This window comes from Erpetoichthys calabaricus, chromosome 3 (assembly GCF_900747795.2).
Source record: "Erpetoichthys calabaricus chromosome 3, fErpCal1.3, whole genome shotgun sequence".
Lineage (NCBI taxonomy): Eukaryota > Metazoa > Chordata > Cladistia > Polypteriformes > Polypteridae > Erpetoichthys > Erpetoichthys calabaricus.
The window spans coordinates 202,104,584-202,131,012 of NC_041396.2; the positions used below are offsets into that span (position 1 = coordinate 202,104,584).

The following is a 26,429-nucleotide window of genomic DNA, read 5'->3' on the forward strand; positions in this document are numbered from 1 at the left end:
TTAATTAGTTTCTTCATTAAATTGCAGCCAAACAGAAATAAGATGTGAAACGAGCCAACAGATGCACCAGATAAATTTGAACGTCAAACACCAGCCAATTTCACTCCAACCATTTTCTTAATGAGAAGCCAGTTCTTGCTATTAATTAAAGCCATTTTTGAAAATCATTACTTGTTGCTGCTCTCATTCTACTACAGCAGACTGTTGATTTTCTGTTTTTTCTAAGACCACCGTCAAGATGTTTAGATGACGTGAGCAGACCAACATGACCAAGACCTTCACCTTTCTTTATTTTCAGGTTAGCTGGTCATGTGGCAGCTTGTTATTTGTTTCATTATTGTTTGGCTGCTCATTAAGGAAAAAGAAACAACTAAGGGGTCTGAGTCACGTCAATTAAAACTAAGGCATAACATGTTAATCAGCAGCAAAAACAGCTCACTAGTTAAGAAGATGGTTAGAATGAAAACCTGCAGCCAGTGCGGCCCACCAAATCTGTCATTTCCAATGTATAGTTACTGGGAGTCAGAGCATACTTAGGTATAATGGATACAAAATAGGAATAAACCTTGGATAGAATGCCTGTTTATCATATGTCACAATCATAATTGGGTCAATTTAGAGCAGCAAATAAAACTAACATGCATCTTTAATGTGTGAAGAAAACTGAAACACCTAGAGAAAAACTTACGCAAACTCTATAATGACAGTGATGAGTACCCAAAACATTATTCAAATTTAGCCTCCTAGAACTGTAATGAACACAATTGATTAAAAAAACATGCATTTACTAAAGGCAATGCAGTTATAATTGTCTAGCCTTAACCTACAGTGGATTCAGAAAGCATTTAGACCACTTTCCCTTGTAGACCATTTATTGTGATGTTGATTTAATTCTAAATGGATACATTTGCAATTTATTCACATCAATTTACATGCCATAACCCAAAATGATAATGTGAAGACATGTTTTCAGAAAGGTTGCAAATATATTACTTTTCCTGCCAAAGTTGTGTTTATAAAAGAACAAAGGATACAGTATGTTGTTCTTTGGCAGTAAGGGATTCTGTCTGTATTTTGAAATGTGTTCTGAACCAAGCAGGAAGCTTGCCCCACCCTACAAAGCAGACACCAGTCAGTATAGCTAAACTCTCAAAGAGCCACTGTATTCTTTATTATGTTGTATTTTGTTGTTACTCTTTTCTGTATCTTGGTATATTAGCTACAAAAGTATGCAAAGTAAATATTTTTTTGGAGCCCTATGACATTACAAAACTGTTAGACTGCATGACCGACTGTGTATACTACACACAAGCAAAGCAAGACTGTGTGATATTCCAGACTGTTATTGTGTTGAACAGTTGAACTTTCCTTTGGCTGACTGTTGTTTTATTTTCCAGTCTCATGAATTAGATTAGGTCAATTTGAGAATCTTAAGTTATTTTGCCTTAAAAACTCAGACTTGTTATCTTTGTAAATTCCCTCTGAAAAAAACAGAATGTGCATTAAATTTTTAATTTCTCCAATAAAATGTGTTCTGAAAATGCCTTGTGAGTTAAATAAAGAAAGCAAAAATTACTTAATTAACACTTATTGGGAGCATAGTAGGTGGTACTGTGCACAGCACTGCTGCAGTAGAGCTCAGGAATTAAACACCTACACTACATGCAAAAAAGAAACTAACCCTGTGCTGGATATTAGCCTAATGCAGGTTAAGCTCACATGCACACCAAAAAGAACTTGTGCTAGGTCAACTTACAGTTGTTCAGCCTAATATTTGAAGATTAAAATTATTTTCAATATTTTGAAATGAATTTAGAGATATCTTAAAATAAATTATGGAGATCTAATACTGCAGACTTGTATATTTTCAAGTATCTTGAATGGATTTAAAGGTGTCTTAAATCCTGATGCCTTTCAAGATACATTGAAATGATATATTGTTCAATTTGAGATGTATAAACAGCAAATTATGATATCTAATAATCACTTCAAAATACCTTGAAATCACTAAGTTTATTTTAAGATATCTCTAATACAGTTCAACAAGACTATTTTAAAATAACAACTGTGAAATTTCCTTCTTATAATTTTTGAAATGCAAAGAAAGAATTTCAAGATATCTTGAAATGCAGTACAAATATCTCAAACTCCACAGGAATTTATTTGAAGATATTTTAAAACTTATTAAAGATACCTCTAAATGTAGAGGATGTTGCTTTTAAAATATCTAAAAAGGTATTTCAGATATCTCAAAATGTAATGCAAATATACTGTATCACAATTAAAATAAGCAAGTTTCAAAATATTTTAAAATTATTGTCTCATACAGAGAGAGAGATATTAATTGTTGCTATTTTTAATATTCTGTCTTCTGGGCTGATGTCTTTAAAACAATAATAGAAAGTACTGCAACAGACCTTAACTGATTTGAGGGAGCATGGTTCAGCAGAAATTCTGACAAGTAATTTTCAGTAAACAAGGTAAAAATGTTATTTTTCTTGGAAACATTGTCTGTGTCCTTGAAGGCAGTAGAATGGTGTTGCTTTTGGGAATTCAGAGTAGCTTTTGTAATTCTGGACATCTCACAACCAGACACATAAGCCAAAACCAAGAGGGAATGAAAGATGCAACCAAATATGGCACGGCAGATTTCCCCATAGAAATATTCTATAATAATAGAGGAAAAAAAAGAAAAAAAGGTATTTCATATCTGTCAGGAATGAACAAAATGTACACTACAATGTACACACGCAGAAACTAACTGTGAGCCCTGTTACAAATTTAACTGCATCATAAAACCCAGCATTCAATTTCATTATCAAGAAGAAAGAAAATCTTTCAAAATATGCTGGTGTTGATGTATACTGTACATCAATTTAATTTAGAAATGAACAACATACGACACTGAATTTAAAACAGTTTTAAGAAGGGCAAAACAACAAACAACAATCTTCTGATTTTCTTAACATATTTCAACAAGGCTGTTTTAAAAGACACCTTGACTGTTAAAGTCTTTATAGCATTTTAAGCTTACACTGCACTTAATAAACAACAGTTATGAGACCAACTATTGTATTTTCATTCCTTCACTGATTTCTAGGCATATTATACCAACAACTAAAAGCATAACAGTTTCAAGTTACCAAGGATTATTTTATATAATTTTCAAAACGAAAAAGACAAAGGAATGTATCCTTTTATAAATAATACATACCATGCAAGGAACTGGCATTTTCCTCAAAGCTATCACTCTTGCAAGAATTAGATGACAGGGAAGCTTGTCGTCTGCCTTTAGATAATGTCTGATGCACTCGTAAATGAGATTGTTTGTTTGATGGCTTCAACTGGACTGGATCTTTGGTCAATCCAGGTCCTGTACCCTATTAGTGATTATGTATGTGGTTAATAAATGTATATTTACAATTAAGACTTTCTATTTACTAATTAAGATTTACCATGTGAAAGCAAAAAAACATTCATTTCTCTCAGTAGCACTCATCAAAACAGAAAAATGTATATGTTATTAAAAGAAAAATAATAATTTCCACTGAAGACCATCAAAATACTACTTTTACCTATTTCAAGTATTTTAATATTTTACTTACTATATATATTTCAGCTGTTTTCCATTACAGCAATATAAATAGTAGAGTTTACCAGGGTGTTTCATATATATAATGTCTTTAATATATTTTAAAAACAATGTTCTAGGACATATCTTTGAGTACTACAAATTTAATGTAAAAGTTAAAATGCCATCATCAAGAAAAGGAAAAAAAATACTAAGAATTTACATCAAATGAAAGGTGACATGTTGATGAGACAGGAATTCTTTAATCCAACAGCCCAAACAGTAGTTGTTTAGGCAGATTGGAATTTCTAAATTGGCCCACTATAAGTTAGTTTTAATATGTGCATGAGTGTGCCTTGCAATGGCCTGCTACTTTGTTCAAACTTAGCTCTGCTTTACACAACACACTTCCAGGATTTGCTCTTTTTCCTCACAAACAGTAACATAACATTTTCATACCCTGTACTAAAATGGAGGATTCAGAAAAAGAATACATTATAAGTGGGATTCCACATCAGCTTTAAATCACAACTTTTAAGTATGTGCACATATGAAATCTCTACAGGTAATTATTTTGAGAGAGATATCCTTAATAATTATCGGCCTACTTCAGATCTCCTATTTATATAAAAATTTCTCAAAAAGTTAGTTGCCTCCTAACTTCAGTCCCATTTTTTTAAAAATAACCTCTTTGAACAGTTTCAATCTGGCTTCCATCCTAAACAAAGCACAGAAACTGCTTCAGGCAAAATCACAAATGATCTTCCCTGTGCAGCTGATATGGAACTCTTAACAATTCTTGTACTACTTGATCTCAGCTTCGCATTTGACACCATATCCCTTCAGATACCTTTGAATCATCTAGCTAGTTTTGGAGTCAGTGGCCTTGTCCACCAATGGTTTTCTCTTCTACCTCACTGACAGGAGGCAGTTTGTTCAAGAGAAGGGCTTTAAGCAAGGAATGCAGTAATTACTCAGGGAGTTCCACAGGGCTCTGTTTTGGGACCTCTTCTTTTTCTCATCTACATCTTCCCAGTAGGCATTACATTTCACTGTTATGCTGAAGACACAGCTTTATCTATCAACTAAATCTATTTCTATTTTCCCTCCAAATACCCTTACGGCATGTCTCCAAGACATAAAGTCATGGATGACACATAATTTTCTCCAACTAAATAGCAATAAAACTGAGGTCCTCCTCATTGGTTCTAAATCTACACTCACTAAGGTTAACAGTTCTTGAATTTTAGTTAACAACACTAATAAAGTATCTATCTATACAAACATATTTTCCCAGGTCAAGAGTCTGGGCGTCATTCTAGACAGTATTCTCTTTTACATATAAATAATGTTTCTCGGACTGCCTTCTTTCATTTCTGAAACATTGCTAGACTCCGTCCTGCTCTTACGCAACATAGTACTGAAGTACTGGTTAATGTCTTAGTCACTTAACAAATATACAGTGGATTATTGCAATGCCACTCTATCTGGCATCCCAAATAACTTATCCATCGCCTACAACTTATACAAAATTCTGCTGCTTGGATAATTACCTGTTCTAAGTCCACTGAACATATCACCCTTATTCTCTTCCAACTTCACTAGTTCCCTGTCTACTATTGAATTCAATTCAAAATACTGCTCTTAATATTTAAAGCTCTCCACAATCTTGCTCCTCCATACCTCACTGATCTACTACTGACTTACATTCCCTCTTGCTCCCTCATTTAATCATCTACAGCTTTACTTTCTGTACCACACATCAAACTCTGTTCTCTGGAAACTAGAGCATTCCCTCATAGTGCCCCTCATTTCTGGAATTCTCTTCCCTCTAACATTCATCAGCTGAACTTAATATCACAATTCAAAACTGCCTTCAAACATATCTTTTCAAACTGGAATACCAACTGTGATTTTACTACTGTTATAGCCGGCTGTTGTTTATGTTTGTTACTACTTTTGTACCCTTATTGCTATTTGATTTTATTGTTCTATTTGCTTTTATATTTAGCACTGTTGTTTAATTCTTTGTAAGGTGACATTGAGTGCTAAAAATGATGCCTATTAAATAAAAAGTATTATTAATATAATATTAATAAATACATTATTATTGACTGTAAACTATTTGTATGATTTGAAATGCAAATTAGTTACCACAATTTTAATAGTACAGAAACGGCACTTGTTAAAATTACTAATGACCTCCTTATGGCTGCTGACTCCGGTCTAATCACTATTCTCATCCTCCTTGATCTGATTGCGGCCTTTGATACTATTTGTCATACCACTCTCCTTAATAGATTATCTCTGATTGGCATTACTCACACTCCACTTGATTGGTTTAGATCCTACCTCTTAGGCCGCACTCAGTTCATACAACTTAAAACCTTCACATCCAAACCCACCGCTGTTACCTCTGGTGTGCCCCAGGGCTCTGTCCTGGGGCCTCTTCTTTTTATTATTTACCTTCTTCCCCTTGGCAATATTTTTCGCAAATATAACATTAATTTTCACTGTTATGCTGATGACACCCAGCTCTACCTTGCTGGTAATCCCACCTCCTCTTTTCCACCACCCTCGCTTATTGACTGCATTGCTGAAATTAAATCCTGGTTTTCTTCGAATTTTCTCAAATTAAACAGTGACAAAACTGAGGTTCTCCTCATTGGTTCAAAATCTTCATTATCCAAAACCAATAATCTTTCTCTTATTATTGATGACTTTGTTGTTTCCCCATCATCTCAGGTCAAGAGTCTGGGTGTCATCCTCGACAGTACTCTATCCTTCCAATCTCACATTAATAACATCACCCGGTCTGCTTACTTCCACCTACGTAATATTAATCGTATTCGCCCCTCCCTCACTCCTCACACCACTGCCATTCTTGTTCATAGTCTTGTCACTTCTCGGCTGGACTACTGCAATTCACTCCTCTTTGGTCTCCCGAATAAATCTCTTCATAAGCTTCAGTTAGTCCAGAATTCTGCAGCACGTATCATCACTCAAATCCCATCTATTCACCATATTACTCCGGTCTTGCAGCAGCTTCATTGGCTCCCGATTAAGTTTCGTATTGATTTTAAGATTCTACTATTAACATTTAAGGCCATCCATAACCTCGCCCCTCCATATCTGTCTGACCTTCTTCATGTTGCCATTCCATCCCGTAACCTTAGATCCTCTTCCTCCACCCATCTGACTGTTCCTCCCGCCCGTCTAACCACCATGGGGAGCAGAGCTTTCAGCCGTTCTGCTCCCAAGCTCTGGAATTCATTGCCTGCGGATCTCCGAAATATCAAATCATATTCATCCTTCAAATGTAAACTTAAAACGCATCTGTTTAAAATGGCTTTTTCTTTTTCCTCCTGATTATAATGGTTTTGTTTGGTTTTAATTTCTAGATTTTCTGATGTTTTAAGTTTTTTATAATTGTGTCTTTTATTTAATTATTTATCTATTTATTTATTTATTGTTGTTCGGTGTCCTTGAGTTCCCTGAAAGGCGCCTTGTATAAAAATAAAATGTATTATTATTATTATTATTATTACAATTTTAAATCATCTAACATTATACTGTATAATGTGTATAATTATTTTTTAGCCAAACAGATACCAGTCACTATAAAAACAATGACAGTGTTTTTATTAATGAAACAAAAATTTAAAAAAATAATTTCTAAAAACCTCCTATATCTGTTGATCAGACAAAGTAAAAAGCCTTATACCCACTAAGATATGATTCAACACAGTATCATAATTTTATTATTGTGTATTACATCTTACCTTAGAATTAAAGATAATAAATCTTATATCTGAAATTGCTGTCATTATGGTTTTTAATTTACTTTCTAACTCTGCTTTGCTCTTTTGCACAGATGATGTAAACCTTTGAAGAAATTCTTCTGGACTCTAGAAAAAAACAGAATAAACATGTCAGCTGGGCACACAAGGGATGTTCTACTAGAAAATTACCTTTCACAAGCTTAAGAGTTATAGTTCTGTTTTTCATCTGTAAAGCAATCCCAAACTTAGTTGCTGACACTCAGAAATCTATAGGTTTGTTAAGGGATTGCAGTCATTGCAGAAAGGGCACAGAAAGTGAATTAAGCAGCCAAATACAATGTCTCAAGTGAAAAAAAAGTGAAGCTTTGCCTATTTAGGGCAGTCAGTGCAGTCTAATCTTCCTCTGGTGTTATTTACAGTCCAACATTCTAAACTGCTTAATTGAAAGCATAGCTTAGGGGCACAGTGTGCAGATCTGGTGATCCAGCTATCAAAAGAATGGCCATCCAAATGACAGGCCATTTTTCTTCTGCATACGTATGTTACTAGCTGTTGCTTTAATTATCAAGCAAATCTTAAAAGACCACAGACAATTTTTAAATCTGCCATTAAAGCAGTGGCATTACAGGTGGGGTTGTGAAGCACCCCAAGTCCCAGGGTAGGGGAGCAATAAAACAGTGGCTAATGGTTTTTATTTTTTTTTTTCAGGCAGCAAAATAAATGTAAAGTAAAACTTGGACAGAATAGGAATGAAAAGAAAAAGCCAAGTCAAGAAAATGTGATGAAGCCTTTCTTGCTCTCAGGTTCACTGTCAGTATGGCCCAAGTTGAGCAGAGACTGTTGTCAGCTGACAGTATGAGGCCAAACAAATTAAGAAAGCATATAGAAACATTACACCCCAGCTACATCAATAAACCACTTGACTTTTTTCAGAGAAATCTAAAAACATACCGTGAGCAGGAAAGTTGCATAGTAAAAGCGACAACAGTGAACACCAAAGCACAAATAGCCTCATAGAGTTGCACAAAGCAAGAAAGCACACACAACAAGAGAGAAGCTCATTCTGTTCTCTTGGATGAGACCTCAAAACTAAAGGCTACCCCACTGTCAAATGACAAGGCTGCAAGACACATATGTGACACTTCAAATAATTTGGAAGAACATCCATCCATCCATTATCCAACCCGCTATATCCTAACTACAGGGTCACGGGGTCTGCTGGAGTCAATCCCAGCCAACACAGGGCGCAAGGCAGGAAACAAACCCCAGGAAGGGTGCCAGCCCACCACAGCTTGGAAGAACAACTCATGGAAGACTAATAGAATCGCATTTAGCTGTAAAAGTTGATGAGGCTACTGACAGCAATAAAGACTGATTGTTCATTGCTTACATGTGCTTTGTTGCTGCCAATTTGCTGTTTTGCAAGTAGAATGCAGAATGACAGATAAGGAACTGTTTAAGTTTCTTGACTGTTACCTGATGGGCTGAAATGGGAGTACTGTGTGACCATTTGCACAGATGGTGCACAGACCATGTCAAGGTAAAGAACTGGATTGTACGCTGTAATCAATAGTGTCTCTCCAAACATTCAGTGCACAAACTGCTTTTTACACAGACAAGCTCTGGCACCAAGGAAGATTAGCCCTGCGCTACAAGAAAGGTCAAGTGCTTTCAAAGGGGGACACGACAGAAAATGTTTGAGAACCACTGCATTAAAGTGACTCAACAGTTGTTTTGTGTTAAGCTTTCCCCTTGCTAACACTGTTAATGCACAGTTTCCCTCGCTGTTAGCTTTGGCATAATCGTGAAGCTTAAATTAAGTGTTTGTGATCAGCTAAGGCAAAATAATTCTTAACCAGCATGTTTTTCAACAACCCCACCCTGATTTGAAAGCAAAAGCTAAAGTTTCTTCCAAGTATAAGGCAGATGTCTCAAAATCAAATCAGGAGGGCTGCGGTGCCAGCTTGTTTTTGATCCAGCCATTTTCTTCATTAGTACTCAATTGTGACTGCTAATAGGGCATACTTTATTTACCTTAATTTTAATTGACTTTCTTTTTAAGATTCAGAACTCTTCACTGAATCTTTTTCTTAACCAGCGGCCAAACAATACTGAGATACAAACTGAAACACAGTGGCAAATGGTATCAAGTTAACAAACCGACAGGTTATCTGTTGGTTTGCTGTGCATCTTACCTTTAGTTTCAGTAGTATAGGTGCTGGGAAAAGTTGTCAGAAGCTTGTGGATAAAGGATGATGTAGTGTGAAGGGTAATCTGCAGGAAGTGAGTGTGAGTATTTGTAGAAAGTGTGTTAAGGTAGTACAGAATGAAGTTGTAAGTGAACATTTATAGTTGTTTGTCATTCTTTATAGGTTTATGTTTATTAATGATTTTGTCACATCTGCACACTTACTATCAATCCAGAAAGTAGTTCATCACCATTGAATAGCACTGATTTGTATATCACAGCTAAAATTCCGTCAATTACATCTTCTTTTATTCTTATTACTCTATCAGCAAGGTGTTTAAGCCTTAAAAAGACAAAACATTGAAAAATAAATAGTTTAAGAGAGATACTCAAAAATCACACAATTCAGTTTTGAAATGATTTCTTATGCTAAAATTCAACTTCTAGACCAGTGCTTTTCAATTTTTCTGCACGATGACACCCCAATAACTTTCAAAATTCTTCTTCACACACTAAATAGTAGGCATGTTGCATTTACTTTATACATATAGCTAGATTCTGGAAGGTGAGTAGGTAAAAAGCCTTGCTTACATTTACTAATAAATTTTTATTTAAAGATTTTCTAAAGTCATTTAATCATTAGCCTACAGTCATTTAGTAATTTACACATGACTGGTGAGATTTACAAATGTATTTAATGTTAGGTTGACTATAAGTCAATTTAATTCTCATTTTTTCAGCAAGCATTTTATAACTTTTGCATCTTGATGTTTTTTTCTTCATTGAAAAATAAACAAAAAAGGCACAGGACTTAAGTGTAACCACTAAGGCTTTGGACTTTAAACCCTGACACTGTGTAACTATAAGCAAGTCACTTCATCCATCTGTGCTCCAACTGGAAGATGAAACAGTATTTCAGATCTTGTAAGTCATCTTAGATTAAGATATCAGCCAAATAATTAAATGTAAATTACTGTTTTTATCACCACACCTTAAAAATCCCAATTTCAAATATCCCTCACTGTACATACATTGCATTTTATGTACTTTCCAAGAGTGCTCAAAGAAGGTGGACACCATACTTAACTGTACTGTTATTAGTGAAACATAGTCTTTTGCTTCTTAAGCACACATCTTCATAGTGTATTTTAGTAAAGATATTCCTACCCTTATCCCTTCTTTTGAAAATAACATCATGACTCTCAAAGAGCCATTCATATTACATTTCATATTTATATTTATTTGCTTAGTAGACACTTTTATCCAAAGCGACTTACAAAAGAGTTAAACATTCAAGAATTCCATTCTGGTTCACTCTTAAACCTGAGATACTTGAATTTCTCCTTCTTTATGCTAAAACTATAAAGCGCCAACTGCAGCAAGCAAACCTGGGTTTATTTTTTTTTAAATAAAATGGAAAAACACTGCTGTATTTCTGATTTTCTACTGATTATAATAATGGCTTTAAGTTTACAAATTTAAATCAGCTTCTCAACTTCAGAAATGATCAGTTTAGCTATCTCAGCCAACACGCAATTTCACAAGTAGTCTGTATCTTAGGTGACCTTAAGACACATATTAAGGTAATTTGTATTACATTTTTGATATTAACTGAAAAATGTAAAAAAAGGAAACCAAGTTTAGTTTAGTCCCCTGCATTATTCTGCTTCTGCCCTTAAAACTTAACTATCATTCCATATGAAAAAGTGTCAGATTAGGTCACCACCTATCTCCTGTCCACCACGCCATTTTTTTTTAATTAAGACTGCTAGAAAAAGAAAGAAAATTGATTAATGCCTTCAGTTAATGTGCTTGGGCAATCAACAGCGAGTTTGTCTGGGTCTCTTGTGTGTGCTACAGGTAGAAAAAGGAAGTCTAAACTGTATGCCGCTTCGCTTTCTCTTTGATTCTGTAACTTTAGGCCCACAGAATCATGTTTTTGTGAGATGGCTTGTGTTTAAATGTGTCACAGTCGTTTAAAAGCTGCATCTTTTATCTGCAACTTTACACAACTGTACACAAATCATAAACAGTGCATGCTTTAGGGATGTACCTCGAGCAAAAAAGTAAAAATATTAATAATAAGACCAAGAAATATATAAAAGCACATATGATACAAAAATATGAATAATATACTTCATTCTAATATAATCACATATATAATTACTTTTAATATGCGCATTTGAATCCTATTTCTTGGATAATTTGAAAGCCCTACTGTGCACTTCTTTGCTCTGTATTGAAAGTCAAAATTTAAATTACGGTTTTAAAACAAATCAATACTTTTATTTACAGAAAGTAAATATTAATGTGTTAATATCCCTCAAAAAGATGCATTCTTGACAGAATACTGAGGCACTAATACATGACTTTGTAAACCACTAATTAGTAGTCACAGAGCACCCCTACAGTACTGGGTACACGGTTTGTGAACCAGCCTTGGACTGGGATCCAGCCAGTTGTAAGGCACTCTTACCCAAAAGATACAATTACTCATAAAACGTGGAATTAACATAAACAATTAACCTAAAATGTAGAAGGAGAAGACATGGAAAAGTATAAATTGGGAGCCTGTGTATAAAAAATAATAACAGAACAGATTTATTTTGATAGGCAAAACTGTGGTTCAAGAACTAGCTAGAGGTTTGGTATACAGTACATGCAGACATGCATCCACAAAATCTTAAAATCAAGGCACAAGAAAAAGAATATAAGAGTGTTCTCAGGGAAATTAAAATTTGCAATGTAAGGGTAATGTACAATATTATTTCTAATTTTCAGGCTTTATACACTGCCTCTCCATTTACAGTATGTGATGGAGTGATAATCAACAATGATACTTGAAAGTAGTGAAGTGGTGCACTGTTAACAACAAGTGTCAAGGAAAATACTGGCATAATCCAACCATCCATTTTCTGAACCCACACTTTCAAATACCAAACTGCAAAAAGCTACAGTCTTTATCAAGAGCAACGTCCACAAGACAGGATGGCAGTTCAACACAGGGCACATTCACACAGATATAATCCAATACTCCATCCATCCCTTTATCAAAACTGTCTACTTCATTATAGTGTTTCAGGGAGTCAGAACCAACCCCAGCAAGCAGAAGAAAGTGCAAGGCAATAATCAGCCTTGAACAGTACATTGTACACTGAAACAAACATACACACACTAACTCATACAGCAATTGACAGCTGTCAATCTGAACAACATGCCATCTTTAAGATATGGGAGGAAACTGTAATTTTGAGACAGCAGGCAAACCACTGTACCAGTATATCACTCCATATCAATTCACACCAAAAATTATTTAGAGTTAATAGTTAACATATTTAGATTGTAGGAGGAATTTAGAGACTCAGAAGTAATGTCATGCAAACTTTGGGAGAATATGGGACAATATACTTACTCCATGCATAGACTGACTAGGCTGGGGACCAAGGTCTCAATAATTATGAGGCAGCAGTACTAACCAATAACCCACTGCATATATATATATATATATATATATATATATATATATATATATATACTGTGTATAAGGTGATGTTGACTCAAACACCCACTCATCAACAAGTCACTATTTCCCGTTTAGTAAAAACGCTTCGCTTAGAAACTTGACAGGATGGTACATCTTGATAAATAGGTTTCCGCCAAGAAAGGACACCTCAATATATCAGTACTTAGGGGTAAATACAATAGAAAACAAAATAACCCAAAATCTCAGAAACACTTTGATGAATTTAATTTAAATTTTGATGACATTATACGAAAAGAAAATTAGCTGACCAGTGTTTTTTTATTTGTCCATATTTGTCAATAATAGAACTGTGCTGAGTACACTATGCTAACATGCTCTGACAAAATCCCAAAGGGAAAAACTAGCTTTTGCTAGCTGTTTGAGGCATGCCTATGTATGCAAATAAAGGCTCCCTGGAGATGAGCAGTGTAGACAAAGAGCATCACTGAGCAATTGGGTATAATGACAAGTGAAGAGGAGGACGTGTTTTAAACAGGAAAAAATCAGCATTGACATGTGTGGTACAAACAGAGCAGTGAAGTTGAAGGAAGGAGGAAAGTTCTGCTAAAAATCTTTTATTTCCATACACAACATCTTTTTCAAGTTGTTTATTGGTTTAGATCAATTAAAATGGAATCCCTTTTGATTGATAACAGTCAAAGTCCACACCACATAATAAGTGTAAACGAAAATGGAAATTGTTCATTTTATAATGTATCAATGTGTGAATGGTCTGTGTGCTTTTTGGTATTTGAAATTTCGTTTCAGAAAATATCATTTAAAAAAGAAAAAGAGACACATTTGATTTTCAACTTAAAAGGGAAAAATGAAAAACACAAAACAATTACTTTTTTCCTTTTGTTCTGTCACACATCAGAAAATAAAAATGCAAGAAACGAGAATGCAAAAACACCCTTTATTTATTTTGTCTGAACCGGATGTTTTTGTAGGTCACCAACCTGGTCAGGTAATGCGCCACTTGCAGCAAACACTGGTCACTGGTGTGTAGATTGGACCATCATCATGAAGTTGGAACAGTACTCAGACGTTATTTTAGAGGTGGCAAAACATGGCCTATCATCAAAAATTATATCTGAGCGTCTGTCATATGAACACGGAGAAGCAAGAGGGTTTTCTGCGAGAAATTTTAGAAAGATTTGTGGTGAGCAAATCTCGGGCAACTCTCTGACACACATTTGGAGATAGAGGTGACAAAAGCTATAAATGCGTCTGTTTTGTTGTTTTTGAGCTATTTACACTTTCATTATTTGAATCACAAATAAATCCAGAAAAGTATGTGTAATTTTAAGTTTATGACTGCGTGTTACCATAGAATTAAAAAATACCTTATTTTCCCTCATTTTATTCTTTAATCAAAAATCAAAATCTGAAAATTCCTTTCATTTTCGTTTTTTCGCTTTTGCTTCTAAAATGAAATTTCAAATACCAAAAAGTACACAGACCGTGAATGCACTACACATGCATTAAGTTTGGAAATCAGTATCAGATTGTCCAATTTATAACAAGACAGTGGCCAAGATACAAAGATTCTTATATGACACAAATGGTGACAATTACAATAATGTAATGTATATGAATAATTTGTAAAATCACTCAATTTTATTCTACCACTCGTGAAATGTTGGCTTTATCAGGAATCTTTACAAGTGTATTTGAAGTTTACAGAAATAGAGTACTATTTGCTAAATATGTGGTAAATGGTTAGCCACTTAAAAGAATGTGCTTCACAGGAGTTTAGGCAAAAGTCATTTTGATGTTTACAAACTTATTAGCACTACTGATCTTGCTCACACTCAAAAATGGTGACACCAAATATCGTAATCAACTACACTCTCCTGCTTATGTAGTGTGACCCAAATATGTCAAAACTACACTAATAAAACAGGAAAACATTAGCACCATACTAGATATATAGACAACATCTAACAAAATTATTAAAAAAAATATGCAACTAAATATGCACAAAAAATCTATAGAGTAACAAACTTGTAGTTGCTAAATATACATGAAAACATCCCAAAGTGAGCAGACTTGCATTTGCTAAATATGCACAAAAAATCCTAAAGTGAAAAAACTTGTGATTGCCAGACATACACAAAAAATCCTGAAATAAACAGAATTGCAGTTGCTACATATACACAAAAATTCACAAAATAAAATGAGATGCAGTTGTTAAATAGATACATAAACAGCCAGAAACAGGGCTGCTGTTACTAAATACTGTATGCCTTAAAACATATTGATATGAGAGAAACTACTGTTTGACAAGCAAATCAAAAAACATATTTATCTTGGCTCAAAAACTGCAATGATGGATTTAATTATAATTCACACATTGATTATGAATCTAATAAAGAAATTATGTTAAGCTGCTATTGGCTTTTAATGACATGAATGTTAAATGTCCATATTGTTGTGCATTGAAATGAACCAACATACCACCTGGAATATGTTGCAAAAGTGGAAAAATTAAATTAAAACTCCTTAAAGATGTAACAGGTGAAATTTTGTAACATAGTTAGTAATGTATATGAAGTAAAATAAATATATTTTTTATTATTATGTTTATGTTTATGAATTATTTCCAATACAACTCGCTGACGACACTACTATCGTGGGCTGCATCAGGAGTGGGCAGGAGGAGGAGTATAGGGACCTAATCAAGGACTTTGTTAAATGGTGTGACTCAAACCACCTATACCTGAACACCAGCAAAACCAAGGAGCTGGTGGTGGATTTTAAGAGGCCCAGACCTCTCATGGACCCCGTGATCATCAGAGGTGACTGTGTGCAGAGGGTGCAGACCTATAAATACCTGGGAGTGCAGCTGGATGATAAATTAGACTGGACTGCCAATACTGATGCTCTGTGTAAGAAAGGACAGAGCTGGTTATACTTCCTTAGAAGGCTGGCGTCCTTCAGCTTCTGCAATAAGATGCTGCAGATGTTTTATCAGACTGTTGTAGCGAGCGCCCTCTTCTATGCGGTGGTGTGCTGGGGAGGCAGCATTAAGAAGAAGGACATCTCACGCATGGACAAACTGGTAGGAAGGCAGGCTCTATTGTTGGCATGGAGCTGGACAGCTTGACATCTGTGGCAGAGCGACGGGCACTGAGTAGGCTCCTGTCAATCATGGAGAATCCACTGCACCCACTAAACAGTGTCATCTCCAGACAGAAGAGCAGCTTCAGCGACAGACTGCTGTCCTGCTCCACTGACAGACTGAGAAGATCGTTTCTCCCCCAAACTATGTGACTCTTCAATTCCACCCGGGGGGATAAACGTTAAAATTATTCAAAGTTATTGTCTGTTTTTACCTGCATTTTTATTACTCTTTAATTTAATATTGTTTTTTGTATCAGTATGCTGCTGCTGGAGTATGTGAATTTCCCCTTGGGATTAATAAAGTATCTATCTATCTATCTATCTATCTATCTATCTATCTATCTATCTATCTATCTATCTATCTATCTATCTATCTATCTATCTATCGTGGTGGATTGCCGGCATTTTACTCCGGCCCTCACCCCCAGGCCGCCAGGAGGAGCTCTCCCGACAGCATGATCGTGCCCCGAGTTCCAGCAGGGCCTCATGGACTATGTAGTTTTTATACACAGCCCTGCTGGATACCTTGGGGGCCACCGGGAGTCACTGTAGGGGGGCTAGCGGGCTCTTATGTGCCCTATAACCTGGGAGTGCATCATCATCACGTGACAGGAAGGAACGACGTGCTCCCGGGCTGAAGAAAGGACTGTTTACCCTGACCTGGAGGGAATAAGGACTTGTGGGTTTGGCCAGGAACCACTTCCGGGTCAAGGGATATAAAAGGACTGTGGGAAAGCCCAGAGACTGAGCTGAGCTGGGAGGTAGGGTGGCAAGTGTCTGGGCGAGGAGGAGAGAGTATTGGTTTGTTGAGAGAGTTTATTGTTTATGAGTGTGGTGTGGAGAGTGCTTTGTGCACGTGACAACAAAATACATAGTTACTTTTATACTTTTATCTGGTGTTTAGAGTGGTACCTGAGGGTTCAAGAGATGGGCCACGCCTCAATGTGTTACACTATCTATCTATCTATCTATCTATCTATCTATCTATCTATCTATCTATCTATCTATCTATCTATCTATCTATCTATCTATCTATCTATCTATCTATCTATCTATCTATATGTTGTTCACCTCATTTTCATTAAATAATTGTTAATTTACTCTATAAGCATTTTACAGCATATAGAAAAAAAACAATTTTAAATTAAAAATGGTCTATTTTCACAGAGTATTATTTCTTTTTTCACAATATGAGGGAAAAATGTCACACATACATCATTATTATGTAACAATAACAGACATTAAATTAAACATACTTAACATTAATAATAATAATAATAATTCATTACATTAAACCAAATGTTTTAATTGAACCATCTCTGCCTATTTTCATATACAGCAGGTACAAACACATGGATTTTATGCTTTAATTAGAAAAGTGCATCCACTTTTGTTTAGGAAAAAATACAGTTTAACACTTAAAAAAAAGAAAAACCAAAATAAAGACAGCTTCTTGTATGTATATTCAATGAGAAAATGAATAAATTAAAGGATAATCAGGAAACCAGGAAGTTTACACTCTCTTTCACTTTAGTAAGTGTAAATGTTTAAAGAATTACTACCAAAAGAACATGTAAGCAATGTATAGTACCTGGAGATATCAGAATAAGCCTGATGTAAGAAAGCTTCAATGTCAACGCTACTCCAGGACAACACTGAAAGACCTGGCTGAAAACTTTGGTTTACAGCCTCCAAATAAACTGTGAATTCTGATGCCAAGCATTCTGGAATAGCCCTCTTAATTTGTTGAAATTCTTTCAGGAGATCTTCAAGGTGTCTTTTATACATTTTGTATTTTTTCTCCTGTAATAAGAATGTTTATTTAGTAAAACATTTAAGTGTAAATTGGGACTGAACTAAGTAGTTGTTTTGTGCTAATATCAAGATTCAGATGTATCACAATTCAAAATCCGTTCAATTTTGCTCATGTACAGTATATCCTTAGACTCTATATGTATTATATACATATTAACTGTATATGTATTGCCTACAATTTCACCTTAAAAGAAAAAAATAAAAGAATTCAGCAATAAAACGTATTACCTTTTTAAGTAAATGATTGACTAAATTCTCTAATATCATAGCAAAGAGAACAACTGTAGCACATGATGAAAAAGGGTCCTTACTTATAGCAAAGTGAATGCAATAGCACTAAATGAAGCCTCAATGTAAATTTCAGGCATGCCTGTTCTGCAGTGTGCTAATGTAGCCAAATGGAAATTCGTCTAGCGGGATTTAAAACAAGACTGTGCTATATTTTAAGTAAACAGAAAGCTTGAATAAAATGATAAAAGTAAAGAGCATTCTCTTTAGCAGAATGATTATCATGACTTTTGCACTTCTAGAAACCTTTAGCACTATTAGGTCACTTTAAACAGATTATTTTATAGAGGCTATGTCTTAGCTTGCTTTGTCAGAATGAAAGCATTCATTTTTCTTCAGATCTTCTAATAAGCTTTAGCATCACAAGGAATGTTTGAGCTCTATAATGGAGTTTCTGTAAAGTGACTGTAATTTTTCCTGTGATATGAAAAAAAGAGGGGCATACAAGTATCCAATGACATGGATAAACCCTGCCTAATCCAACATGCAATGTATTTATCTTTGAGAATTTCTAGAAATGCAATGCAATATTTTACTAAATTGTATAAATTTAATTTTATATACTGTATGATTACCCTACTGTACATCTTACATTGTTTATTAGTTATTCTTTTATACTTTATATAGTTATACAGTAACTTTTTTAGTTAAGCCCTAGCCTTTTATTCCAATGGAGGATCATTTGGGTCAGGACCTGAAACTGTGCATTGATTACAAGACATGAAGCAATCACCAATATAATGCAAGTCCATCACAGAGCAGTGGTGTAATTAATAATCAATTCTTTTGTGTTTATATTTGTAATTAATTCAGGTCACATTGCTGAGATCTGTTTTCAGTTTGACATTAAAGAGTGTTTTTCTGCTGATCAGTGTCAAAAATGCAAATTAAATCTACTGTGATTCAATGCCGAATAACAATAAAATGTGAAAACTTCCAAGAGGGAGGTGAATGCTTTTTATAGGGTACTGTACACAAAAAGAAGAACACCTAACTGTGCTGTGATTTGAAAACTAAATTCTTCACCTGTGAAACAGCAGCCCTATATAATTTTAGAATGGATTCATTACAAAGATATTTTTACATACTGACATAAATTACGTAGGTTAATTTATTATATAAAAAGATTAAACAGTTACCTGTTTTAAAGATAACAAAACTGACTGAGGAACCTGTAGTTTCAATTTAGACATCCATTTGCTTTCTTCAAAAAGCTGAAGAATTCTGTGTGTGAAAAAAGATATTAAATCAAATCTGTTAATCAGACTAGTATTTTGTATTGCTACAAAATAATAAAATTAATAATAAAAAAAATATTTTTGACTGTTCATAGCTTTAATATGGTATGAAAATCCATACATGCATAGGAGTTAACTAAGCCAAAAGATGCAACTACTGTTACTGTTGTGCTGTATATATTGAATAGAATTTGGAAAACTAGACTTGTATATGGTGGATAGCTAGCAGGAAACTACACATCATGGATTTATATTATATTTGAACCCCCTTTAAGGTTAGAAAATCATTATCTTGTCAAGTCTGAACAGTATATCTATCTGTGCTCTTTTTATAATTAGCCTGCTTTCTAATTATATGTGATGTATGAAGATGTATGTGATGTCTTTGGCACTGTGATGATGATGATGAGTACTTCATGAATTAAAATTTATCAAGGAAAATTTGTGTAACATGGAGGCAATAAAAAACACAATGTTGAAATGTCATTTAGTTGTTTATAGTCACTTACCTTTGATCGCTGTTAACTAAATGTTCTTGTGTATTGGGATCTCGTATTAATAATGTAGCATTAAGTCCTCGAAGACATCCTTCAGCACGAGACTTCCACTCCTGATACCACAGAGTTTCATATGTAACCAGTGCTGCTGCAATTCTGTTGTACAATTTTACTGTTTGAGAGTAGCTGTAGGATGAAATCGTAACTTTCATTTCTTTGAAAACCTAGAAAGAAGAAAAAAATATAGGATTCTGCTATGAAAGGCTCTGATGTTGTGAGGTTAAAGTAAATCATTACAATGTACAAAAATGAATTTTAATGAAAAAAGGGAACATTAACAATGATTCAGAAATAAAAGTATTCCCATTATTAACCAACATTAGACAGAAAACTGTTAGGTTTGTTATCTTGATGGTTTCACATATTCCAGTTAATGGTATTACTGTCAGTATGACAGCCATTTCGGTTTTCTCTAGGAAAAAATAACAGCTATCATGAAAGTTCATATAAGAATGGAGAATATACAGTATAACATACTAATGGTTTTCTTAAGGAAGTGAAGTTATAATTTTAAATTCCTAGCTAAATAATTTTGTAGGTGCTAGTCAGACATGTGAACTGACAGAAAATTGTGCAGGATAGATACAGGCAGTGACAGTTCTAAGTTCTAAAAGGACATTGATAAAGTAATCAATTTAACTTACAGAATATTAAACATGGTAAAGGATACTTTAAAGGAAATCAAAAGATGTTATTATTTTTTCTAGAATATAAAGTAATATAAATTGAACATATTTCTTAATATATAAAAAAATAATAGAAATTGAACAGTATGAATATCAAATTTGTGGGACATATCTTTTCTATGATAAGATATAATTTTATAGTAATAAACAATACTTTTTAAAATCACTTAGGTAGTGTTGATAATTATTATTCTGCACATAATTTTGTATACAATACACAGATAAGACCAAGAAACAAAAACAAGGAAACAGATAGAACTTAAACCATGATACTACTGACTTACAGTCAGACATGCTCACATCTATGCTGTTCTACATTCACCTTGGACCAGAATTAAAATGTCCCTTTCTGAGTTTTAAATATAAAAAAACAGATTTTTTTTTTTGCTATTAAATCAAATTTTCAATGAGGTTGGAATTTTATGGGCCTCAAGATTTATCCATTAGCGAAAAACATTTTTCCTTAGGTTGTCTGGAAACGCCCAAGAGTTTCTTGTAACTTGGTTAGTGTGTCAGTCAGGAACATGTAGCTTTAAATAAGAGATGTAGGTTTTAAGTAAATCTGTCATCTGTTGATTTAACTTGTCTATAGCTAGTGTGGCAGGTGGCTGGGTGTGGTCATCAGCCGCCTGCCTATTTAAGGGGCCGCCTCCCTTTAATCAAGGCTGGAGTCAGGTGAGGTGGTGGACGAGGTCGGAGAGGAGAGGCCTGAAGTGTGTGAGGGAGAGAGAGAGAGAGAGAGAGAGAGAGAGAGAGAGAGAGAGAGAGAGAGAGAGAGAGAGAGAGAGAGAGACGGCTGGGGAAGAAGCCGGGACGAAGAGAGGTGGCTAAGTAAAGCCTGGACTTTGGGAGACTGTGGGGGTTTGGTGGCGGTGCACTTAGAGACTGTAAATGATATAGTGTAAATAAACGTGTGGTGATGGCTGAAAATGTGTCTGCCTGTCTGTGTCCGGGCTGTACTATTTCACAGTGGTGTAGTCGGCAGGATGCTCCACCTGGGTCAAGGTGGGGAACTGCATTTAAAGAAATGTCTGTGAAAGGCCCGGCACAACAGGGGAGCTCACCCACATGCCGCAGGGGTGGCGTGCACCCAACCCCGCAGATACAGTTTGCGACTCAGACCGTTAGCGGTCCCTGTTGGACTGTGTGTTTCAGGGGCGGATCAAGGACACGGCAGCAGCCAGGGGAGCTGCCGAAAAGGAAAGGCTGCAGCTAGGACTGCCGCAGCAGCCGCGGAGTTGCCCGGGATCTCGTTCCCGTGTGTGGAAGGAGGATGGGATGGCCGCCGACCGGAAGTCCCTCCTTGCAACAGGCATGGGGTTGGATAGCGTGTCCTGTGTGCCCGCCAGCGATTGGGTGGAGGTGGGACCAGGGAATGTCCATCCCGTGTCAGCCAGAAACCCGAATGGGCCGGAGGAAAGGGCCCATAGAAAGCAGTCGGAGAGTGGCGCTGCTGATCAGGTAAGCACACCGTCGACTGACTTTTTCTCCCTGGCAGCGATTCTGCAGCAGTTAGAGAGATGCCTTCTGCTTGTCGGATTGCCGCCACCTGAGCGATGTGCCCTCCGGGCGGAGACGCAGGGATCAGAGGGGACGGCCGCCGCGCCAGAACAAGCGCCGCTGGCGAGAGAGAAACGGCGCGGCGCTGGAACTTCTGACAGGAGGAGTACAGCAGGGACGGTGAGTAGGACCGCTCCCGTAAAGCTATGGACGCCGGCGGGGCAGGGTCTTTCCTTTTCTTATAGGCAGACCCAAACCGTCGCGGCATCCCAAAGTAAGAGGAGGAGTCGGAGAAAGAAAACTGACTCCTCCGATATGGGAGGATGTGTTGCTGGGTGCACATGTCCCACAAAAGGCCACTCTCTGCCGAGGCAGAGGGAAAACCCGCAGCCTGGGAGGCGAAATGTACATGTGCTCCAGTTGGTGGTCCCGTGGCAGGGACCACGGAAATCTCAGATCGGGAGGCCGAGAAGGAGAGAATCGGGGTGCCGGACAGAGCGGAGAGCGTTGGCCCAAGTACGGAGGAAGCGCGCCAAGGTGCTACATCAGGGCAACATCTCCGCTCCTTGTTTTTCTTTTTATTCTATAGGTCCGGGCCCTAGGCTGGGATGTATAGACCTGCCGCCGAGGAAAATCTGTCCTCGCAGGATGGGCCGCTGGCCCCGTGGGGTCTTAGCGTGCGGGGGAGTATTGTGGCAGGTGGCCAGGTGTGGTCATCAGCCGCCAGCCTATTTAAGGGGCCGACTCCCTTCAATCAAGGCTGGAGTCAGGTGAGGAGGTGGACGAGGTCGGAGAGGAGGCGGCAAGGAGAGGCCTGAAGTGTGTGAAAAGAGAGAGAGAGAGAGAGAGAGATGGCTGGGGAAGAAGCTGGGACGAAGAGAGGTGGCTAAGTAAAGCCTGGACTTTGGGAGACTGTGGGGGTTTGGTGGCGGTGCACTTAGAGACTGTAAATAATATAGTGTAAATAAACATGTGGTGATGGCTGAAAAAGTGTCTGCCTGTGTCCGGGCTGTACTATTTCACACTAGAAACACATAATTATAAGTAATAACCTAGAAAACAATTTAAATAAATAAATAAATCATGACAAAGTGCTTACAGAAGGTGTCATCAATACTACTGCGTATTATAAGAAATTAAAAACAAATATGTAGCAGATGTAAGGTATGTTGTAAACAACTATTCTGCACTATTTCTGTTACGTTTTTAACAATAATGATGTTCAGCCATTTTTACAACCAAATATTATAACAACTTTGTTATTACAGATTCTGTGTGTACAGGACATCATTTGAACATTTACAACTTACATCTGCTTACTAAAATTGCATTAACATTTTATGGTGCTCATGTGTATGCTTATGAATCTGCATACACAAGCTAATGAATCTGTAATGCTAATAAAACTGAAACACATTATGATATTTTGCTGCTACATACAATGGAATAACTAAAACTGGATATATAATAGTATTTGCAAATCTCCTTGTCAAGAATGGTAATCAAACATTACTGAAGTCAGACAAGAAAATAAACTAAAACAATGACATGACAAAGAGTAAGTGGTTACTGTTACTAATTAGTGATTCTGTTACTAATTTGGTACAATTTCTAAGGAAGCATTTTGATTTGTGCTTGCTTTTATTTGCTCAACTCTGTTTTCACTTTAAATTGTGTTTGTGTTTTGCTCATTGTTGTTAAATTGTTTATAGGTTATTTGTGGCCAGATGCTGTTATAAACTTTGTTCATAGCTTAATATAATTTCCCATGAAAAAGGTCAGGAGCACTAATTTTTGTAAAAAACTTGTGATATGCACAATTTACACAAAGATATGTCTGACAGCCTTTTGCAATTTATTCTTAAGACCTTGATTAGCTTTTGGCATTACTTCTTAGGATGAAACAAAAGCATCCAGCAGCAGTGAGCACCTGCAAATTCCTCAAGACACCTTCTTCTTCCAGCACACTACTCTTACAGGGCCAGACATGAACCTTGTAATGAGAATACAAATCTGGGAACAGCTTACAGAAATCTTAGCAGTAGATAGCAGCAAAATCCACCTCTAAAAAGGATACAACACCTGGAGTTCTTTATAAAAAGCTGATTTTCAATTGCCATCAATCCATACACTGTAAATGATCGTGGTACAACCAAAAACACAAGCAAAGCACGATCTTGATGGCTAACAAATATACTGAATTTGTTAATGTTAACAGTAATGTTTTAAAATTGTTTCCTTAAACAAAAATTGGTTACTTCAGTATTAAGATCAATATATTCTCTGATATGGCATTTTTGGCATTTACTATTAGGCAGTAATTTTACAATTAATTTAGATGTGCTGATATCACACTCCTTAAACACATTTATTGTTTCGGGTGTATTGACTACAGAAATCTACCTCTCATGTGACACTTTTGCTATCAACAGCAGGACTTTTTTCACTTTATAATTGGGTGTGACACCACACCATTTAGCTCAAATAGACATTCTAGAGTTAATCTTTTCATGGACGTAGCTGTCAGTTCTTTCAGCCTAACGTTTACTCCGAATGCGTCATTGTAATTTGGAGTGACAGAAATGACAGTAAGCCCACAGCAGTGCATCATTCATGTTTACCCCTAGTCTAATAATCTCTTTGAATGCCAAAGTACAACCTTGCTTTGTAGAATGTTTTTTTCCCTTGCAACAGGTTACATTTATTTTTAGCATACATTTATGTTTTACAGGGGTGCTTTTGGGAGACTTTTCAGCTATAGACAGTTTTTCCATCGTCTCCATCCATTTTCTCTTGGCTGGATGATGTTGAGAAGACCACCATTGCTTTTTTACTGTTTAAATCTCTTCTTCCACTTTGACCTCTGCCTTTGTGAACCATTGGATTGATTTGAAAATGTCAGACTTAGTGAGCACTAATTGTTCACACCCACATTTAAGCCAAATTCAATCATGGTTGTGTACCTGTGAGAGTATTGACATGATAAGTTGTCAAAACTGTGAAAGAAAATAAACAGAAGGGGTTTTGAAGGCATATATATAAATGTGTATGCTATACAAATTTGATTAACATAAAAAAATTGTAAAAACAGAAAATAGATTAACATTAAAACTGAGACAGCTGACAATGAAGAAAAAGAAAACAAACTCTTTTCGGCAGCTTTTCAGGAGGAACTAAACCTCCTGGAGTTCCACCATTGATTATACTGAAGTAGATAAAGTCAAAGTCTGACACAATGCAGTTAGCAGTACTTATTAAACACAACATATCTGACAATGTAAAATGAGATACATTTTTTCAAATATGATCTTTTATATGAAATAGAGTTGTCAGTTTCTATCCTCCACTGTTCAACCAAAAAGTTTTTATTTTTAATAATTCAGCTGTTTAGACAGTTATATAATTACAACTACCAGTATTGCTCGAGACTGCAAACTGCACGTGGTCAAATATAATAGAGTCACCAAAATGGGAAATATGAATAATATAAGTAAAAAACTGATTCTTCTTACAGCAAAGGGTTCCAGGTTTTCAAAAGCCTTCTAATTCACCCTCTGATGGGCCTCACTGCTGATTCCTTTTGTCAGTTAGGTCCCCTTGTTTTACCTAGCACTTTTCCTCACATGTTCTGGGTCTGCCCTCCTGTTTCAACCTTTATGGCCCCCTATATGTCATGTGCCAGACGGCTGGGGATCATACCCAGCCAGGAAGCCTGGACGGTCCACGAGAGGGACGATACCTCCCCTGGGCCACGAGAGGGCAGCCGCCCGGGTCTGTTTGGGGGCCAACGCCAGGGGGCGTCTGGACGGTTATGGAACCCTGGATGGCAGCACTTCCACCACACCAGGAAGTGCTGCCGGAAGAAATCCCAGGGGCACCCGGAGTGCTTCTGGGTGCTCTCCTGACACTTCCGCCACACCAGGAAGTGTCGTCAGATGGAGCACCTGGAGCCCTTCCGGGTCATTATAAAAGGGGACGCCTCCCTCCAGTAGACGAGCCAGAGTTGCATGGAAGGAGACGGAGCTTGTGAGGAGGGGAGTGGATGTCCAAGGAAGAGAAAAAGAAAGAGAAAGAAGAGTCGTTGGGATAAGGCATTGTGGCATTGTGAAGGAAATAAACGTGTGTGTTTTGGACCTTCTGGTGTCTGTCTGCCTG

At 36.4% G+C, this 26,429-nt stretch overlaps 1 protein-coding gene across 1 annotated transcript in view; it reads right to left on the reverse strand.

The window, feature by feature from the left end:
• LOC114649411 (uncharacterized) overlaps positions 1-26,429 on the reverse strand; it is a 239,282-nt gene that overhangs the window by 157,320 nt on the left and 55,533 nt on the right. Inside the window, exons 17-23 of the mRNA XM_051924730.1 lie at positions 20,041-20,252; positions 19,433-19,517; positions 17,782-17,993; positions 9,767-9,884; positions 7,354-7,479; positions 3,215-3,380; positions 2,418-2,667 (exon numbers count right to left, since the gene is read on the reverse strand). Of these exons, the coding sequence (XP_051780690.1) occupies positions 2,418-2,667; positions 3,215-3,380; positions 7,354-7,479; positions 9,767-9,884; positions 17,782-17,993; positions 19,433-19,517; positions 20,041-20,252 (1,169 nt within the window). The remainder of the gene's footprint in view (positions 1-2,417; positions 2,668-3,214; positions 3,381-7,353; positions 7,480-9,766; positions 9,885-17,781; positions 17,994-19,432; positions 19,518-20,040; positions 20,253-26,429) is intronic.